Here is a 19021-nt window from a genome sequence, read left to right as displayed (position 1 = left end):
AATCCGTGACGTGGGGTCACGTGACGCGCCGTCCGCCGCGGAAAAGACGGATTTGGTCCGTCGTGTGGATACACGCTTAATGAAGTGTGTGAGGAACAACTGGCTCAATCAGCGAAACTCTGGAACATGCATGTTCTTTCCTAGCGCCACAGAATCTAGCGTACAGCCACCCATACTTACAGCGTCATTTCGTACACTTCGAGAACTACACTTGAAAGAACAGGGTCAGCTCATCAAATCTGCACCGGCGCTTACGACAAAATCTCTCAATCCTTCGAATATGGAACGACAAAATGTTAAGCTCGCGCTAAAGATTTTCAACCCGTCTACAGCAGCAGCTCTTCGAGCGTGTGGGCCTAAACTTCAGCTCGAGCATGTGGCCGGCACAGCAGAGTTTTTAGAACTCATAACTAAGTGGTGGAGCATTGTTAATGTAAAAACATGCAACAAGGGCATTCGACTTCGGGATGAGCTGCAGTCACCGATTGCATCAGTGACAAGTCCACAGGTTCACTTTCTGCTGAATATAGTGGAGTGGCTAGATCTGTGGCAGTCCCTAAGATTTGACGCAGGTGTGCTCACAAGAGAGACTCACAGTGCCCTCCGTCTCACGACAGAAACCTTAGTAAAGGTTGCTGAGTATTGCCTGAATGAGCTGAACTTTGATTATGTGCTTTTAGGGAAGTTTCAGACGGACTCTTTGGAAGAGAGGTTCGGCAAATACCGCCAACTCTCCGGTGCTCAGTACCACATTTCCATCAGACAAGTGTATGAGTCTGAGCGAAAGCTTCGTCTGCAGAACGTTCTGGAGCTCCCAGAAATGGAGGCTGCAGCAGACTCGGTGGCAGTGAATAATGCTGTACTTGATGATTTTGAGATTGAAATAACGGATGAGGACTATGACGTGAAGGTGCCAAATCTCCCAGCAATCACATACGTTGCTGGCTACTGCGCCCATGCTGCATTCAAGAAGCTTTTGTGCATGGCTTGCAAAGAAAGTTTAATGCTGGATGACGACATTGAAGTTGAAGGCGGAGAGTTGATCAAGTCCATGACACGTGGTGGTCTCAAGTTTCCGCAGCCTGCCATAATAAATGCCGTTGTTACTGCGGAAATAGTTCTTGACAAACTGAGGAGCGAACAGCATGCACAGCAATTTCATGCGTTACCGAATCAAAAGGAGGCTCTCTTGGCACTCACTCATGATGCGATAAACAACAATGTTGACTTTGATGTGTGTGAAAATGGGCACAGTCCCCAGTTGGTAATGCATTATGTCCTAAGTGCAGCAGCAAACACGCTTTTGAATAACCTGTGCAAACGAAAAAATGATCAGTTGGTTGTTGAAAAGGCCGCAAGAGATAAAGAGCGAAAATTGAAGACATTGAAGAAGTGACTACTCTGCTTGTCGGTGTTGGCTTGTGACTGTTGTTCTTTTTTTATGCGAGAGTTTAGAAACTGATTTTTCATTGTATTTTCATATTCTGCATCTTTTCTTGTGTGTACTGAGAAATTTGTGGCAGCCTTCACGTATTGTATTTTCATATTCTGCATCTTTTCTTGTGTGTACTGAGAAATTTGTGGCAGCCTTCACGTATTTCATATGAGTTATTGTTGTAGCAGTTTGATAACCTTTTGCTGGCTGTTTCTTTTTCCTAAAATAAAACATGACTTGTCAAAATCGCGTGCGTGGTCCTTAAAAATTATTACGAACGTGTTTTCGTACACCTGCGCATCGATACAAAATCAGTAATGATATGCCTGAATGTTACTCGTTATACGATCAAGGAAACCAGAAGAAACATTCATTTAAACTCTGTGCAATTAAACCACGATTCTGCGACCGAGTAAAACGTTAATTGGAGCCGACTGAAAAAAAAAAAACGTCACTGGCCCTTCCTCAGCTTCGAAAGCCTTCAGGCGCACGCGGAACTGTGTCGGAAAGCTGTGCGCACGCGCAAGCCAAACCTCCAGAGCCGTCGTAGTGCGGTGACGTCATGGAGCCGTGGAGGGGCCTTAAAAAATCTAGGTGGTGTTGTCTGGGTTCACTGCTTTCTGTACGTTCTGAACGTAGAACGTTGCACCCATCATCACCGGGGTTCAAGTAGACCAGAAGTTTCTTGAAATGGTTGTAGCTTGGCAGCCCAGTGTAAAATAGCATGTCTTCGTCGCAGTCCTTGAACCGTTCCACTGTGAAGGGAGCCGTTCGTTCTCTTTCAGCAGCAAGTTGGCAACTCAAGGACGCCTTTTCGAAGCCCAGTTGCCCGATGATTCCTTTTGCAGCAACAAGCTGCTCCTTGATTTGGCAAAGCTCGTCTCGGAGCCGCGCGATTTCGTTGTTTTTCTGTTTTATCGTTTCGGCCAAACGTGCATTTTCACCTTCAAGTGAGCTGTTGAGCCTAGTGGGTTCCTCTAGAACTACCGGTGCTGCCTTCACTTCATCTGGGCTATGCATAAGCTCATCGCCTGGCACTCCTGGGCCTAGAACCGGGTTTTGGCTTCTTACTTGTGGTGAAGCACGTGGCTTTGGGGGCTTCCGTTCTTTCTTTTCCTTGGAAAAAGCAAAAACTGACGGAACTGCCGAGTCCCGAAGGAGGCTGCGGCCACTCACAACGCTAGGTATAAAGTCCGATGACCTAAAATGCTTCGAGCAGACCTTCGTTGACTTGCCGACTTGAAATTCCGGGCCTTCATCCCTCTTGATCGCAACAATCCACTTCTTGTATATCATTGCATCTTTCGGAAAGCGGTGGAAGGATACCTACAAGATATAAGCAAACAAACATTCAGTGCGACGTCATGAGCTAGGTTTCTCTTAGCTGTTTGATTGTTGTTTACAAACACAGGCACTATCACAAATTCATCTCACAAAGAATAGAGGTCACACTAATACGTGCATTGCAGGACTAATGATGCACTTGTAATGTGACCCACCCCCCTCAGTTTTTTCTGCGCACACTCCCCTTTTCTAGCAGCCTTTCCTAGATATGGCCCTTCACAGCAAGCCTTAAGAGGCATTAGTCACTTGTGGACACTGGGGGGAATTTAAATCAGTTATTTTTTATCTCCAGGTAGCTTCAAAGGTTTCTATGATCTGCGAGTCTAAGGCAGCCAAAAGGCAGAATCCCGTACAACTAAGTTATGGCTGCCTCCACAGCTGTATGTTTGATAATGCAACATGAAACATTTTTCAGGTGAGGTGAGTTGCAACACAACCAAACAGCTGCAACACAACTGAGCCGAAGAGACTAAAATGCAGAGAATGAATCCCGTCTCACGAATAAATGGAACTGGAATAAATGGAATAAATGGAGTGGTGACGCTCTGAACTCATGCAGAACGTCATTCAGTCAAGCCCTGGCGATACTCATGGTGCCAGTTTTCCAAACCTACGGCAGCGCGCCCCGCTATCTTTTCGATTTTATTTCGTTGGTAAAGGAATATCGGTGAGAGAGAACCGAATGGAAAAGTTGCGTCCGCGCACGTTGGGGGAACTGAAGTTAAGCTCCTGAGCAGATACTTTTCTGTTCGAAAGTGGGCATAGCCCTCATCTTCCGAATGACAGTTTTATTGCTGCGCGGTGACCGTACTTGGGGACACAACGGAGCCTGAACGCGGACAAGCAACCGAGTTGCCTTTCTAGGATGCGTGTACGGCATGTTACTCGGAGTAGCGGAAGCTCTACACGTCTCTGTGCGCAATCACCTTCAAAAATAACATTTATACGTCGTCTACCTACATGGTGTAATCTCATCACAAAACAGCCCGTCCTAACACTTCGGTTCTATCACTAGATCGACTAGCATTCTAGCATCGATTTACCATCTCGGACTCGCCGCGGGTAGTCCGAGGATTCCCCGAAGCCATAGGGAAATTCGAATGCCGGACAGCTTCTCGGCGAGTCCGAGACGGTAAATCGAAGAGCACCACTGTCGTGGAGAGGACCGACGTAGTGAAAACACCTAGCCGCAAAGCTGACAAACCTATAAAAACACGGCCTGTCTGAGTAACACAGAAAAATGGTTAGTCCTGCATTGCTCTCGTGCAGCCCGTGCACCGCGGAGATTCATGCAACCTAGAATGTGCCCATAAAGCTTCTGCACGCGATACCCTGTTTTGCGTTTAAATGATCGTTGCAAAAACGTAATTCATGCCACATACCTTGCTCCCATCGCTGTCTGTGACTCCGCGCTGCTTGCACAGCGGTACACAGCAGTGTACTGGCATTTCGCCAGCAAAAAAAATCTAACTGCGACAGTCGAAGCGTCGAAGCGCGTACGTTCCGTGGTACGCTCGCATGCGGGTCGCCCGTGCGTAGTGGTCGAGCCTCGCCAGCATCAAAATGGCAGATAGGGTACCTGCTGCGTTCACTAGATGGCGCTGTTAATTTCGCATATTGCCTATTACCGCCTATGCGGAGCCCGTTGAGTGATAGAAAATGCATTTGGCATAATGGCTCAAAGATGGCGTATCCTGCGGCGTCCTTTTAAAGCCAGATGATAACATCCGGCGAATTATCTCCGCAAGCGTGGTCCTTCACAATGTCATGATGAAAGAGTTGGAGGCATCTCGGTGCGCCTACTGCCCTCCAGAGACAGCTGATCAGGTTGACTGGCAGGGTAACATCACCGAAGGCAACTGGAGGGCTGATGACACCAGCAGTGCTGCTCTGCCATCTCTACCGAAGACTGGCTGCCACGCCACAAGGTAAAAATATTTTCATGTAGGAAGGTTCACGGCGGGCCTTAAATTGTAAGCCATGCGCTAGCATTAGCCACAATAAAAGCTCATCCATATGAGCGGCGTAATTTGCAGTGCTGTGGTATAGTGTATTTCACTGTCTAGAAATTTTTCTCCCAGGTTTGCTTACGAAATGCGGGACCTCCTGGCAAAGCACTTCATCACTAACGGCAAGGTGCCTTGGCAAGAGAGCAAGACAATGGACACAAGACTCTACAGTGGTGAGTGCACCATTTATTGTTATCATGACAGTCAAGAATTTTTTTTGCTATTATGTTACGCATCACTGCGGCATTTTTCACAGCTCTTATCGAGCAGCTTGCGCGATTGCTGAAACAGGCTACAGAAAACTGTAGTATATGACTACGAGCATCGTGCTAAGAAAAGCTCTACACTGGACACATTGAAATACTAAATCAAGCTGGACAGGGCACATTAAAGTTCACCGGTCCGGACACACCAAAAACATTAAACACATGCTGGTGTTTTTTATTTTAATACTTGTAGGCTGGCTTTATAAAACCCTTGCTTGGGCCATGAAACGATAACTGACCTGTTCATGGTGCTATACAGTGGAATCTCGATGATACGATCACGGCTAATTTGAATTTCCGGATGATACGAATTTTTCTGTGGTCCCTGCCGAGCCCCATTACTTTGCAATACGCTAGAGTACGTTTGTTACGAATCGATTTTCTGCCCGCGTCGTTTGATACGAATGAACTCCGCCGCACTGACAGTGGCGAAATAGAACAGCGCTCAGTCGCGCGCCGGAATGCGCGCTGCACCGCGAACAGTGCCTGCCAGCAGCGCGTGGCGGCCTCGAACATCGGCGCGCGGCGTGCGCAATATCGGAGACCTTAGAGACCGCTTGCGCCCTTTGATTTCGGTTTAGGTTTAGAGATGGCGCTGGCCACGGTTTCCTTTCTCCCTCTCTTTTTGGGTGCGGCGGCGTGGACGCGACGTATTGCGCGGGGCAAGGCACAACGAGTTCGGAGTGGTGACGCTTTTGTTGCTGTTGTGCTTTTCCTCTTTCTCTGCGTGGCGTTGGACGGAGTGGCTGGAGTATTTGCTGCTCAAGGCCACTGTGCTTCGGGCCGCGTTCTTTGCGTTTGCGCCATTTTGCCTAGTCGCAACGAGCTATGTCTCGCAAGCGAAAAGCACTCTCCTTTAAGGAGAAATTAGACATATTTTAAAAGGTCGATGAGGATCCTAAGAGAAAGCGGACGGAGTTGGCTAAGAAGCTAGGCCTTGTAACGACAATACTGAGCACAGTTTTTGGACAGGGAGAGACCATAATGAAAAACGTCAACGCAAAACAAGCGAAGACCGCTCAACACGTGAAACTTGAAGAGACTCTCCTGACTTGGTTTAAAGAAGTAACCGCAGTTGGCGTAAACATAGATGGCAAAGTTTTGCGGGAGAAAGCCGACGAGTTTGCACTTGCTCTGCACATCGATGGATTTCAGGTCTCAGGTGGGTGGCTGCAGCGATTTAAGACTAGGCACGCTTTCGTTTACAAAAGCGTCTGCGGCGAAGCGAAAAAAGCTGGAGAGGCAGTTGTCAGCAACTGGTTAGAGAAGCTGCCGTCACTCATTCCAGAGTATAAGCCTCGTGATGTTTTTAATGCTGATGAGGCAGGTCTCTTTTTTAACCTGCAACCCGAAAAGAGCCTCTATTTCAAAGGCAAAGAATGCAGAGGAGGCAAAAGAAGCAAAGAGCGTATTACTGTGCTCTTGTGCTGCAACGCCGACGGATCAGAAAAGCTTAAGCTGACCGTAGTTTGAAAGTTCCAAAAGCCCCGGTGCTTCAAGCGCGACAATCATTTGCCGTGCGTCTATCGTGCAAACAAAAAGGCCTGGATGACAGCGGCGTTGTTTGAAGAGTTTCTGTCACTCCTTGACAGGAGGATGGCGTATAAGAATCGGAAGATTCTTCTTTTTCTTGACCAGTGCGCCGCCCACCCGAGACAAGTAACGCTTCAGAACGATCTATGGCCTACTGCCAAGGGAACAGAAAGCATGAAGGAATGACGGACTGTGCGGAAGATGCAACGAAGCGTCTCTCGATTTCGCGGCTGTCAACCTCAGTTGCCAGTGTTAAACTTCCAGGACCCACCTGGGCAGCCCATTGTGTTGGTTTTGGGGTACAAGCTGTTGTCTTCGCAGAAGCGGCTTTGCCAAAGAACTGCGACCAACCTCCTTTTCAGCACAAAACACTTGAGGTAACGGCTACAACGACTGGCACTATGTTAGTGCGCACTTTCATTTATGGCCGTCATGTGAACATCAGCGGTATTGGCGGTGATGTCCCTCTGAACTGCTTGAGTGATGTTGAGAGTGTTGTGCAAAAGTTTCATGAAACGCGTGTGTGTGCTGGTGGCCCTAGCAATGATGTCTACTACGATATCCACCCTGAAAGTGCGTGCGTTGATCCGTGTGGAGTGTGGCGGCACAAAAGGTGTTTGATGTTTTGCGATTCAGGAAGCTGCCAGGCCTGCAGGAGGCTAAACGACACTCTCCGAATCCACAGTTCTCGAAAAAAGAACCAAACTACAAGAAAAAACATTCCACTCCTAGCCAGCCCTTCGAAGAAAGCACGTGTGGACCTAATGCGAAAAGCGAGGATCGCTTGCTACAGATCAAAAGTTCGCATTCTTAAAAGCAAAAAAAGATCGAAACGGAGTTAGCTGCCTGCAAATCCAAGCTGGAAAATATCAGCACTGACACCCTCGAACGCATATCTCATGAAGCAAACCTGACGGAAGGCCCGCAGCTAGTCCTAAAGGAATGTGTGACTGCTAGCAAAACGGAGTCCAAAAAAGGCCGAAGATACTCGGATAATTGGATCCTGCTTTGCTTTTTGCTCCACATCAGGTCACCTGCTGGCTACAGGTTTCTGATGGAGAATGAAGTCCTTGCGTTGCCATCAGTACGAACCATTTGCCGCTATGTTTCAATGGTGGGCTTCAAATCTGGCTTCGACCAGAAGTTCTTCTTTGCCTTGGAAAAAAGAATAAACAAGATGGCCGATTTCAAGCGGCATGGAATGATCATCTTTGACGAGATGCAGGTCCGCAAAAGCAGAAAAGTGCATTTCAAAAGTATGACCTATGCGGGCTTGACACAAGATGCTGGGGACCATGCCCTAGTGTTTATGTTTTGTCCATTTGGTGATAGTTACGCTCAACCTATTGGAGTATTTGTTGCTAAAAACGCGACTAAGGGGTCAGTTCTTGCACAGTTGTTACTCCAGGCAATTGTGCTAATGGAAGACGCTGGTGCCAAGGTTCATGGATTTGTCTGTGACGGTGCTTCCACAAATAGAAGTATGTGGAACACACTCGGCATTAATGGAAAGCTTGGAAGAAGCTGCAACTCTTTCATACATCCCACTGAGCCGGAACAAAAGGTGTTTGCATTTTGTGACGTCACGCATTTATTCAAATGCATAAGAAACCGGCTCAAGCAGAAGAGGAGTCTCAAAAAAGAAGGGAAGTGGATTAGGTGGAACGACTATGCTACAGTGTACGAAGAAGACCTTGGTCATTCTGGAGGGCTAAAAGTATGCCCAAAAATAACGAACTCCCACATCAACCCAAGCCAGTGTGAAAAAATGCGAGTTAAACTCGCGACGCAGATTTTCAGCCGCTCAATGGCAGCCGGAATACAGTTTTACAGAGGAAAAGGTGTCCACAGTCTTGCAGGGAGTGAGGCAACAGAGAAATTCACTTTATTTCTGAACAACTTATTTGACGCCTTGAACCAACGGTTCCCAGCTGAGGGAATTGGGATGCACAGCCCCGACCTAGAAATTCTGGGTGACGGCCTTCACTGGCTTAACGAGTGGGAAAAAGAAATGCAAACTGGTGCAATCACGAAAGACATGTTCCGTACAAAAAGCACAGCTGAAGGCCTGCGAGTAACATTAGTTTCGACTAGGGACCTTTGTCATGTTCTGCTTACTGCGTACAACTTCAGGTATGTCCTAACAAGCAAGTTGAACCAGGATCCAATAAAGCGTTTTTTTGGGAAGATACGGCTAGCAGGAAGTCATAATGATCACCCATCGATGACGACGTTCCTGCAGCTCTATCAAACATTGTCAATATACAGTATCCTGAAGCCCCCTAAGTATGGTAACTGCTCTGTGGTTGAAGGGGAGAAGGCTTTGTTGGCGATCTCGGATTTTAGAACTAAAAAGCACAGATGAACAGTTGACTTCCACTGACTTCGTAGCCCAGGTTAAGGAAAAACTGGACAACTTGGTTTCTGCGGACGACTGGGACTGTGAAGAGGTCATACGCCAGCACCATGGTGACGTAATGGAAGTGACGGACTGCGTAGTCTACTACGTAACAGGGTTCATATGCAGGTAAATGCGAAAGATCACAACATGCGCAGCTTGTTTGTCGGCTTTCAGCGTTAAGACGAACACCTCGACTGCAGCAGCTCTCACACATGCAAAAACGAGAGGAGGCCTCACACATCCCACTGTTGGCATCTTTAACCTCTTCAAGCATGCTGAGCGGCTATTTGTCGACTATGCAGACTGGAACACTGTCTACTGGGACACGATCGATGCTGTGCTCGACACGTACACGCTAATATTCCCATGCTCTGAGCACAAAGAAGTGATCACGCAGCTGCTGCATTACTATGTAAGCATGCGAATGAGGCAGCATTGTCAGCATGTCAACGGGGCTCTAAAGAAGCAGTCACAAAAGAAGAAGAAGCTCGCAAAGCTCTACTCGTCGTAGCCATCCAGCAAGTGACAAAAGCGAAGTACAGTGGAGGTCAGCAATGTGTGAAAAATTATTCAAGGTCAGGATGCGAGAGTAAAGCCTAAAATTGTGTTTTTAACTAAATGTTTTCAAATCTTTCAAGGGCTGAATTGAAACAGCTTTTTGCTTGATGAAAATATTCCTTGTTGCATTTTTTCCCGCAATGCCTCACTGGCTATCGGTGATTTGTTTGCAAGTGCATTGAATAAAGTTGTTTTTGAGTTGTTCTTCTTATAACAAAATATTTTGTCTTTTGAATGTGCACGAAGCCCTAATATGTAAGTGTGCATATATATATGGACAGGAACACATTGGTATGCGCACTTATGCAAACATACATACATACACACGCAATCCCAAAAGGTCCCTTTTTTTTGTATTCCGCAGAGCCCCTGCCTGGCACGATCCTAGATGAGTTGTCCCTAGTAAGCTATTTTATTTATTTGTTATTGCTCTCCAGGCTACATGACATTGGTTAAAGGAGGGACAATAACAAAAGAGAATTTAGCCGTACAAGCACAGAAAATGTGACAAGGTTGGTGAAGGTAATGACTCGACCATCTTAAACTCGGGGCACAGATAAAACAGGAATAACAAAACTGGCCCCCACTTGCATTCTGTAAAGTTTTACGTGAAGTTGAATAATACCATATATATAAGGCAAGCAACAAGCGCATAAAGTATATTTAGGCGAAAGATTTTTTAGTGGGACCGATGGCGTCCTGTCAAAAAACATGCGATTTCTCATAGACTGGCTGCTGGACCGAAAAACCTATACAAGATCTCTGGAAATACGGCGCGTGCGCGAAACCGGGATTCTATTGAGCTTCATCGATTTACGAAGTCTCGAGCCAGTCCCGAGCTGGCGCGCGGACGCCTCGCTGAAAGAAACGACGTGATTGGCGTCATTTGTCAGGTGATGCGAGTGGTCCCGGGCTGCAGGGTCAGGGCTTCCGGTGACTGGGTGCTCGCCGTATCGCCAGCGACACCGCCGATTGCTGTGAAAATGGCTGCCGTGAAAGCAAATTTTGCCGCGCTCGCTAAGCTTGTCGCAGACGTGCTGGTTTCAGATGACGATGACGGCGAAATGTCGGATCTGCAGTCGGAGGAAGAACTGGAGGAGACTTTAGATCTCACCGTTGCTGCCGTGCTTGTCGCACAAATTATCAGGGAAGACCGACACCGGGTGCGGCTGTATGTAGAGAGCGTGGTGGACAGCTACAGTGACGAAGAGTTCCGAAGGCTGTTCCGTTTACAGAGGTGCACCACTGAGGTGATCACGGCCGACTTCGAGTCTTCGTCATACTATCCTCGTGGTGGGCGCGGAAGACAGAAAATAACAGCATTGAAGACTATGCTGATTGCCCTGACGTACCTGGGCACGCAGTGGTCCATGAATGCCATAGCCGACAAGTTTGGTGTCAGCGAGTGGACGGTGCACGTTGCGATACGCCGCGTTTTGGACTTTCTGCTGTCCATAAGCGAAAGAGAAATACGCTGGCCTAACGACGAGGAGGCTGCACGAAATAAGCGTGCGTTTCGCGCGCTTGGTCGTTGTGACGGCGTCGAGGCTGGCCTGCCAGACGTCATCAGTGCCATTGATGGATGCCATGTTCGCATCACAAGACCCACAGTGTGCGAGGAGGACTACTACAACAGGAAGAAGTTCCACTCCATCATCCTCCCGGATGTTTGTGATGCCGACATGATGTCACTGATGTATTCGTTCGCTTTCCAGGCAGAGCACACGACGCCAGGGTGTTGGAGGAGAGTTTTCTATTCGAAGAGGCAGCTTCGAGATACGACGGTGAACGAATGAGTAATGTTCAATCGAATAAGATTGCAATTTCTACAGGTTTGTTTGGCTGACAGTGGCCTTGATTGATTCTTGTTGCGCTAGGGTAGCTAAAAAACCCCTGTTCTGGAGTGTAAGCAAGAGAATAATGTTAAGAGTACACACTTTATATGTTTGTAATAACTCATTATAATTGGCACTCCGAAGTAACATCCATGTACGTTCGTAGGTGGATATCTTTTGGGGGATGCTGCGTACCCTCTGCTTCCGTGGCTGCTGCCACCTTAGCGCCACGTCACAAGCAGCTGGCAGCCATGGATGAGCAAGTTTAACCATGTGCACTCCAAGCAACGCGTTGTTATTGAAATAGCATCTGGCCAGCTGAAGGGACGTTTTCGGCGATTGGACAAGATCGATGTTAATAGCATTGTTTAGGCTGTGGAAATTGTGATGGCAGCCTGTGTGCTGCACAACCTTGCCCGCAGACATGCCGATGTTTTTGAAGATAGTGACATTGCAAACAGCGACCTTGGCATATTCTCCAGTGAGCCAGTTGATGTTGACCACAAACCTACGTTGGCAGCAAGGCTGCGGGACCGACTGGCCCAGAGTGTGCCATTGTGATTGTATACTCTGTGTTAATTTTGCTGCTTTTAGTGAACATCTTATTAACTCTTTTTATGTGAGCCATTGGAGTATGTGTCAGCTTATTATCATTACTTTACTGTGATTGGTACGCTTTGAAGAGGACGTGTTTTGTGGGGAGCAGTTCTGTCTTCAAATGTATTTTACTAGAGCAGAGTTTCTCAGCCATGAAGATTTTCAGGACAGAAGAAACGATTTGCATCACTTGCATATTTTGGGGATCCCTGTGGACTGGTGCAAGTGATGAGGCACCCTCGCCCCTCGCCTGAGCAGCTTGTAAATGGGGGATGCTGCCTTCGCCTGAGCCCTCGCCTGAGCAGCTTGTAAATAAAACTGCCGTCATTCAAGCTTTTTCTAGCTTTGTTTCCTCTTCAAATGGGATCGGGCCCACGTCTATTCGATGTAGGAAAACTCAACAAGTATTTCACAGCAATTTTATAGAAAAAGCGATACATAAACGAGCTGCACCGCTATGCGAAATCGCAGCCAAATATCAAAAATTTGAAAGGGGTCCAATTATGAGACAAAATATGACTAAAAAAAGTTAAACTTTTTTTCTGACAATAATATTTGCAGATTTCCCGGGCTCCAAGGAACTGCATTTAACGACCACAATACTAGAACACCGATTGCTGATACATGACATTGCTGCGTAGAATTTATTGTACCGTTCTGTGTACACTCATCGTGTCTTCGGCTCACTCTTGATAGGAGTATGGTTTGCCTTAGTTATTGTAATAAGACTTCTTAGGAGTTTCTGGTCAATTTTCAACTATTTTATAACGACACTCTGAAGCAGGTGATTACGTGACTCTGTTATGGGCGCAGGGTCTAAAAACGTGTTTTTACGTCTTCGAGAAAGTGTATGTTTATAGATGAGAAGGCATTTTTTTAAAGTAAATAATACCTTTCATGAGTATGGCTTCCAGCCACACCCTTTGAGTATGGAGCATTACTGTTTACTGCATAAGTGCACTGACACTGTTGAGTATATTGCATTGTATGTTTGCTGCAAGTGCCCTGAAGGCTGCCCGCATGATTGCTAAATGCACTTTACAGTGCAATATTCAACCTGGCTTACGTTGATTCAAATGCGACCTGTAGCAATGTCATGACTATGTTAATTCCAATAAGTTAGGCAGTGGACGGACCACTCATGATGCTGACTATTATTCAGGTTTGAACTACTTACAGCAGCTTGGTTCAGTAGTACAAAATAAGATGACATTTTTGTTCATTTTTTTTCACATAGTCATGACATGTATTGCTGTAATAATCTACGTACATGCAACATTGATTCCATGTAAGTTGCTCTATTGAGCACTGCATTTACTTGTTTCTTTATATTGAAACGCGCTAGCGAAGATTCGACGAAGAGGAGGAAGAGACTCGACTGGCTCGCGAGCGACGCTGTGGATCCGTCGCTGAGCTACACCTCTGCGTTACCCATCTTGTAAATAAACGCGTTCCATCGTCACAATTGTGGTGGAAGGTGCTGGGTAAGCGAGCTACTACCAAGTGATACCGGAGAGGCACCGTCCCTAACAACGGAACCGCTACACGAGCTTCGCCGCAGCCGTCGACTAGCGGGCTTGGCCAACACCAACTGGAAAGGAAGGAGGCCTCAGTTCTCCTCCCTTTCCAGTCGCACCACGTCAGCTAATGGGGCGGCTGCAAGAGGCGGCTTGACCTGCTTGACCGGTTCGGCGGGAGCGATAAGCCGACCGGTCCCAGCACGTCGCAGCAACACACGTGCGGCTTCAGAATGTTGAAGGTGCGACCGTGAGATGCCGTGCAAATGCTGTGTGCCGCGATGCCGTGGCAACTACACCGTGGACACGAAAGTGCACGTTTTCAAGTTCCCAAGGGATCAAACTCTGAGGAACGCGTGGATACACGCTGTGCCACGGGAAGACCTCTCCCTGACCGAGAATTCCAGGGTAAGCTTTCTTTCTGGTAGAGCATTGTTGTTTCATTGCAAATGTAAATTCAATATTTGCATATGCTCGAATAAGTGGTTCACAAGCCGCACTTTGTCAAATACTCATTGGTTTGCTCATTGTATGTAAATTTCCTTGGTAGGTATGCGAACTTCACTTCAAAGAGGAGGACATTCTCCGAGAAGCCTCGCATACCGATGTAACTACTGGCCGCACAATTACAGTGCCATTATCCCATGTTCGCCTCCGCCCGGACGCTGTACCGTCCAAGTTCCCGAGCTGTCCGACCTACCTGTCTAGGGAAACTACCAGAAGAGAAGATCCCGACTCCAAGAGAGCGCGCATAGAGCATGCTGCTATGCAAAAAGCTATCGCGGAGTCCGAGGAGATGTTTAACAGGGCACATGAAGAGGACAAAGTCCATTCTTTAGGAGAACTTATCGGCCACTTGCGGAGCAAGGAGATGAAGTTTTGGAACATAATAGAAAAAGAGGAAAGGCTTGTCATCATACACATCGTCGACGATGAAGCACCGTGGCTGAAGTACTCTGTCTGCGTGAAAGGAGACATGAGCGTGACGGTACATGTCATGAAAACGGCGGTAAGAAAGTTAGGCGCAAATCTGGTCGTTCCAGAAATTGCTGACAGTAAGAGCGGTATCGTACAACTCCTCGAAGGCATCGAGAAGTGGGACGGGGACCTGATGTCCGACTCAGTCGCAGAAATTTGCGAGGCTGTTTGCTGCTGGATCAGCTGTCCACGCCCTACGCAGAAGACGACGGCGACTGCATTCGATTTCTGCGAGAACAAGTCAGCTTGTTCCAAGCGAAAAAACAGCGCAGGCGCTACTCTGCAGATTTCATGGTGTTCTGTTGCATTCTTTTCACCATATCGCCCCATGCGTACGCTTACATACGCAGCCATAGAAGTATCATCTTGCCGCATCCCATGACGATCAGATCGGTATGCTCTTCTTATGGCATGAACCCTCAACAAGAGCATCAGAGCGAAACATTCCTCACCTACATCGCGAGAAGAATTTCTGACCTCAAAGACGACCAGCGCTTTGTTACCGTAATGGTCGATGAAATCCGTAATGGTCGATGAAATCCATATTAAACCTTACTTTGATTATAAAGGGGGTAACATCACCGGAGCTGCGCTTAACTCAGTTGAAGCTGCAAACTGTGCGCTAATTTTCATGGTGCGCAGCCTGACATGCAAATTCAAAGAAGTTGCGCACATCGTGCCCGTGCACCGACTAGACGCGGAGTTCCTGCACAAGATGCTGAAAAATGTGATTTGCGGGCTGGAAAAGATTGGGTACCGCGTTGTGTGTGTCGTGAGTGACAACAACTCCGTGAACAGGAAAGCGATGTCTCACTTCGAATCGACCCCTTCCAACAGAATTGTGTATCAACACCCGTCGGACCCTGCGAGGCCGCTGTTCTTCGTTATAGACCCGGTACACATACTAAAATGCATACGAAACAACTGGATCAACCAGAAGAATGACCAAGTATGCTTCTACTTCCCTGAGATGCAAACAGCGTCATTTTTGACAATCAGGGATCTGCACAGCAAAGAGTGTGAACAGCTGTTGAAATATGGCTATGGGCTGTCGAGAAAGGCCCTTTACCCGTCGAATATTGAAAGGCAAAACGTAAAGCTTGCCTTGCAAATCTTCAATGATGCCTTACCTGTGGCGTTACGTGCTCTTGGAGCGAAGCACAACCTGTTCTCATTTGAGGCCACTGCTACTTTCATCGACATCATACTCAAGTGGTGCAAAATTGTGAATGTGAAAACTCCATGGAAGGGGAAGAGGCTGAGAGACCAGTTTCAACAGCCAGTGTTTTCCGTGGATAACGATCCAAAAGTTGACTTTTTGCTCTTGCTTTTGAAATGGCTGGATGAGTGGAAAAACAAAGGCCTTGACAAAGGTACTCTGACAAAGGAGACTCACGCTGTCCTGGAGCACACTACCTATGCGCTTGTGGAGCTCGCAAGGTACTGCTTCGAAGAGCTTAAAATGACCTATATTCTTTTGGGCAAGATACAGACAGACTGCCTAGAGGACCGCTTTGGAAAGTATAGGCAACTGGCTGGTGCGCAATATCATGTTTCTATCAGACAGATTTATGAAGTGGAAAACAAGCTGCGCCTGCAGAGCACTTTACCGACTATTTCCACTGAGCAGTATTGGGAATGTGTACGAAAGCAGGTTGAGGCATTACATCCTAGTTGCAACGTAGTTGTCAGCAGCGAGACGCTGTCGAAGATACAGGAAGTCCTTCCTATCCTGGTCTACGTTGCAGGATATGCCGTGTACGCGACCCTAAAAAGGCTGAATTGTGCAAAATGCAAGGACGTGTTGACTGTGGATAAGACAATCACAATGTCGGCCGCCCATGAACACTACGATCTCGTGAAGCAGTTGGACCGTGGAGGTCTAGTTTACCTATCGATGTTTGCGATTAATGCTGTTGCTCACTGCTACGTTGTCGTAGAGCAGCTCGCTAAGCAACCGGAACTGCTCCTGATGCGCGAACAGAGCCAGTTCGTCACGGAGCTGACGCTGCATTTGCTGGCCAACGAAGAGCCATCTGACTTCGACACCTGTGAGAACGGTCACACAAGCGAATCAGTGCTGAAACACATCCTGCGGTGCAGCACTAACATTTTACTGAAGAACGTTTGTGAAAAGTTCAACGACAAACTTCTTGACGCTGCTGACAAGGCAAAAAAACGGAAAGCCACAACTCTCCAGAACAAATAGGTGAACAGCTTCTGATAAAGCGCAAACACAAAACGAAACTAGTTTGTGTAAATAAATGTTTCGCTGCTATAATTTGCTTCGAGTGAAATTTATTTTAAACTACGTGCATGCTCGTTCTTGCAAAAAAAAAAGCGCCCGCTTGGTAATTCTATGCGACAACCTCTCTAGAACAGTGCTCCGTACTTTTACCAGTCCGCCCTATCGCCTGACGTCACTAGAAGAAAGCTAAGGCCTTGCCTTTCTAGAGGGTGTTGGCTTGGCACCATTACCTCAAGAAATGAGCTCGGACGGAGACAACCAGCAACCAGCCGCAAGGACGTCGCCCTACCACTACAGGGAGCCGCGAACCTTCACAGGGAAACCCGGCGATGACGTGGACGAATGGCTAAGCCACTATCAGCGGGTGAGCCGTTCGAACGGTTGGAATGCAGCTAGCCAGCTGTCTCACGTGGGGCTCTTCCTCGATTTCACGGCGCTGGTATGGTTTGAGAACCATGAAGACACATTGACAACCTGGGACCAGTTTGTGGAGGAAATTAAGAAATGCTTTGGAGACCCAGCAACGAAGAAGAAACGTGCCGAGCAGACGTTGTTGCAGAGGACTCAAGTCACCGGTGAGACATGCAGAACCTACATTTAAGAGATTCTGAAGTTGTGCAAGTCGGTGGATGCCCACGTGACGGAAGAAGACAAAGTGGGCCATATACTCAAGGGCATCGCCGATGACGTCTACAACTTCCTCATTGGCAAGGAGAGCCTGGAATGCGTGGCCGACGTGAGTAACCACTGCCGAACCTTCGAGGCTCTTAAAACTCGCCGCATCACATCGAAGTTCGGACGTCTGGCCAACGTCACAACTGTTGCCACCGTCGATGTCTGCCAGAATTCTCCACCTGCCGACCTTTTCTCCACCATTCGTCAGATTGTACGGGAGGAACTGCGTCGCCATGTCTCTGTTCCCATGCAAGCTGGAGACCCGCAGTGTGATACATTACCCCCAAGCATCAATGCTGCGAGTTTCGACGAGCGCAGTTACTCCACCCGCAGTCTACGGCTGAGGGCTCCGCCACCACAGGCTACTTACGTCGAGCCGTCTTATGCGCCCCGCAGCAGTTATAGCTACGACAGCCAACCGCCTCCGTTTGTGTCTGAGTGGCAACGGTTCCCCGAGTATCCTCTCCACACCGCAGCCTTCAATGTGCCTCGGGAACGCCCCGTGTGCTACCAGTGCGGTGTTCGCGGACATATCGCCCAGTTTTGCCCATCGCGACGTCGCCCACGCACGACGTTTTCTGACCGACTAGCAATGCTTACACGGCGAAGCCAACAGCCCGATTACGCCTACTGGCTTTCGGATTCAACCGCCCAGAAGCACGGGCACTGGCCAAACATCCGCAGTGACTCGCCTGCCTCTGTGAGGAGCTTGACGCCACCTACTACACGCCAGCGACGGTCCCCATCTCCCCGTCCCCGGCCGCGGCTTTCCTCTCCGCCACCGGGAAACTCGCCGGCGCGGCCGATGGAGGCGAGGTCGTTGGACGTACCGCTTTGCACACAAGTATGCCTCCATTAGTTCACATGCTTCACAACAAGGTTCATGTATTCATTGACGATGTTCCCCTGATGGCTCTGGTAGACACCGGTGCAACAGTTTCTGTAATGAGTTTAGTTTTCAAGGAGAGACTTGGCCGCAAGGTTATGTTTTATTGGGATAAATCTTCTACTTTTCGAGCAGTCAGCGGCACGGCTTTGTGTCCAGTAGGTGTGTGCACTGAGTCTGTTCGTGTTGCTGATAAAGCATTCAAGGCAGAATTCGCAGTGCTCGCTCATTCCACGCATGACGTTATCCTTGGAATTGACTTCTTGCAAGAGTGTCGTGCGGCTGTCGACTGCGGGGCAGGCGAGGTTCTGTTGTCCGCCCTCGCCCAGCAGCCTCAGCGTAGCGGAGACGACAACCTCGTTGTAGTTAAAGACACTATTCTACCGGCATGGTCTACTGCCAGCGTGCCCGTTGCTGCTTCGAATGCCAACTCGAGTTTCAGTTCTCCTGATATTGTGATTAAGCCGTTGCCTTTGCCTTGCATGAAGAAAAACATCTTTCTGCCGCGCTCCGTTGTGTCTCTCACCGAGAAAAAAACTAAATTATGGGTAGTTAACTGCTCATCCGAGTCTGTTGTACTATCAGAAGGAATGCGCCTTGCCATGTTTGAAGGGCAGTGCAGTATCTGCATAGGAGCTCTCAGCAATGCAGCAAATTCGGACTATGCTGATGTACGCAACTACGCAATGCCGACGATGCAATGCTGACGATGCAAGCGGCCACTGCAGCAGCTGCAGTG

At 48.1% G+C, this 19021-nt stretch overlaps 2 protein-coding genes and 1 pseudogene across 2 annotated transcripts; 2 read left to right on the top strand and 1 right to left on the bottom strand.

Moving 5' to 3' along the window:
* The first annotated feature begins 80 nt into the window (after positions 1 to 80).
* Positions 81 to 1401, top strand: LOC142771888 (uncharacterized). Its single transcript, XM_075873849.1, has one exon. It carries the CDS (start codon positions 131 to 133, stop codon positions 1394 to 1396), a length of 1266 nt encoding a protein of 421 aa, XP_075729964.1. The 5' UTR covers positions 81 to 130; the 3' UTR covers positions 1397 to 1401.
* Positions 1402 to 1879: 478 nt separating this feature from the next.
* On the bottom strand, positions 1880 to 4244 carry LOC119169941 (uncharacterized). The gene is made up of 2 exons (XM_037420937.2): positions 4162 to 4244; positions 1880 to 2761 (listed from the first exon to the last, which is right to left on the bottom strand). The coding sequence occupies exons 1-2, from the start codon at positions 4225 to 4227 to the stop codon at positions 1901 to 1903; spliced, it is 927 nt and encodes a 308-aa protein (XP_037276834.2). The 5' UTR covers positions 4228 to 4244; the 3' UTR covers positions 1880 to 1900.
* A 9506-nt stretch (positions 4245 to 13750) lies between these two features.
* LOC119168359 (uncharacterized) lies at positions 13751 to 16740 on the top strand (annotated as a pseudogene).
* The last annotated feature ends 2281 nt before the right edge of the window (positions 16741 to 19021 follow it).

The sequence above is a fragment of the Rhipicephalus microplus genome, chromosome 9 (assembly GCF_043290135.1).
Source record: "Rhipicephalus microplus isolate Deutch F79 chromosome 9, USDA_Rmic, whole genome shotgun sequence".
NCBI classification, from domain to species: Eukaryota; Metazoa; Arthropoda; class Arachnida; order Ixodida; family Ixodidae; genus Rhipicephalus; species Rhipicephalus microplus.
Note: the sequence above shows the minus strand (reverse complement) of the source record. Positions and strands in the feature narration are given on the sequence as shown.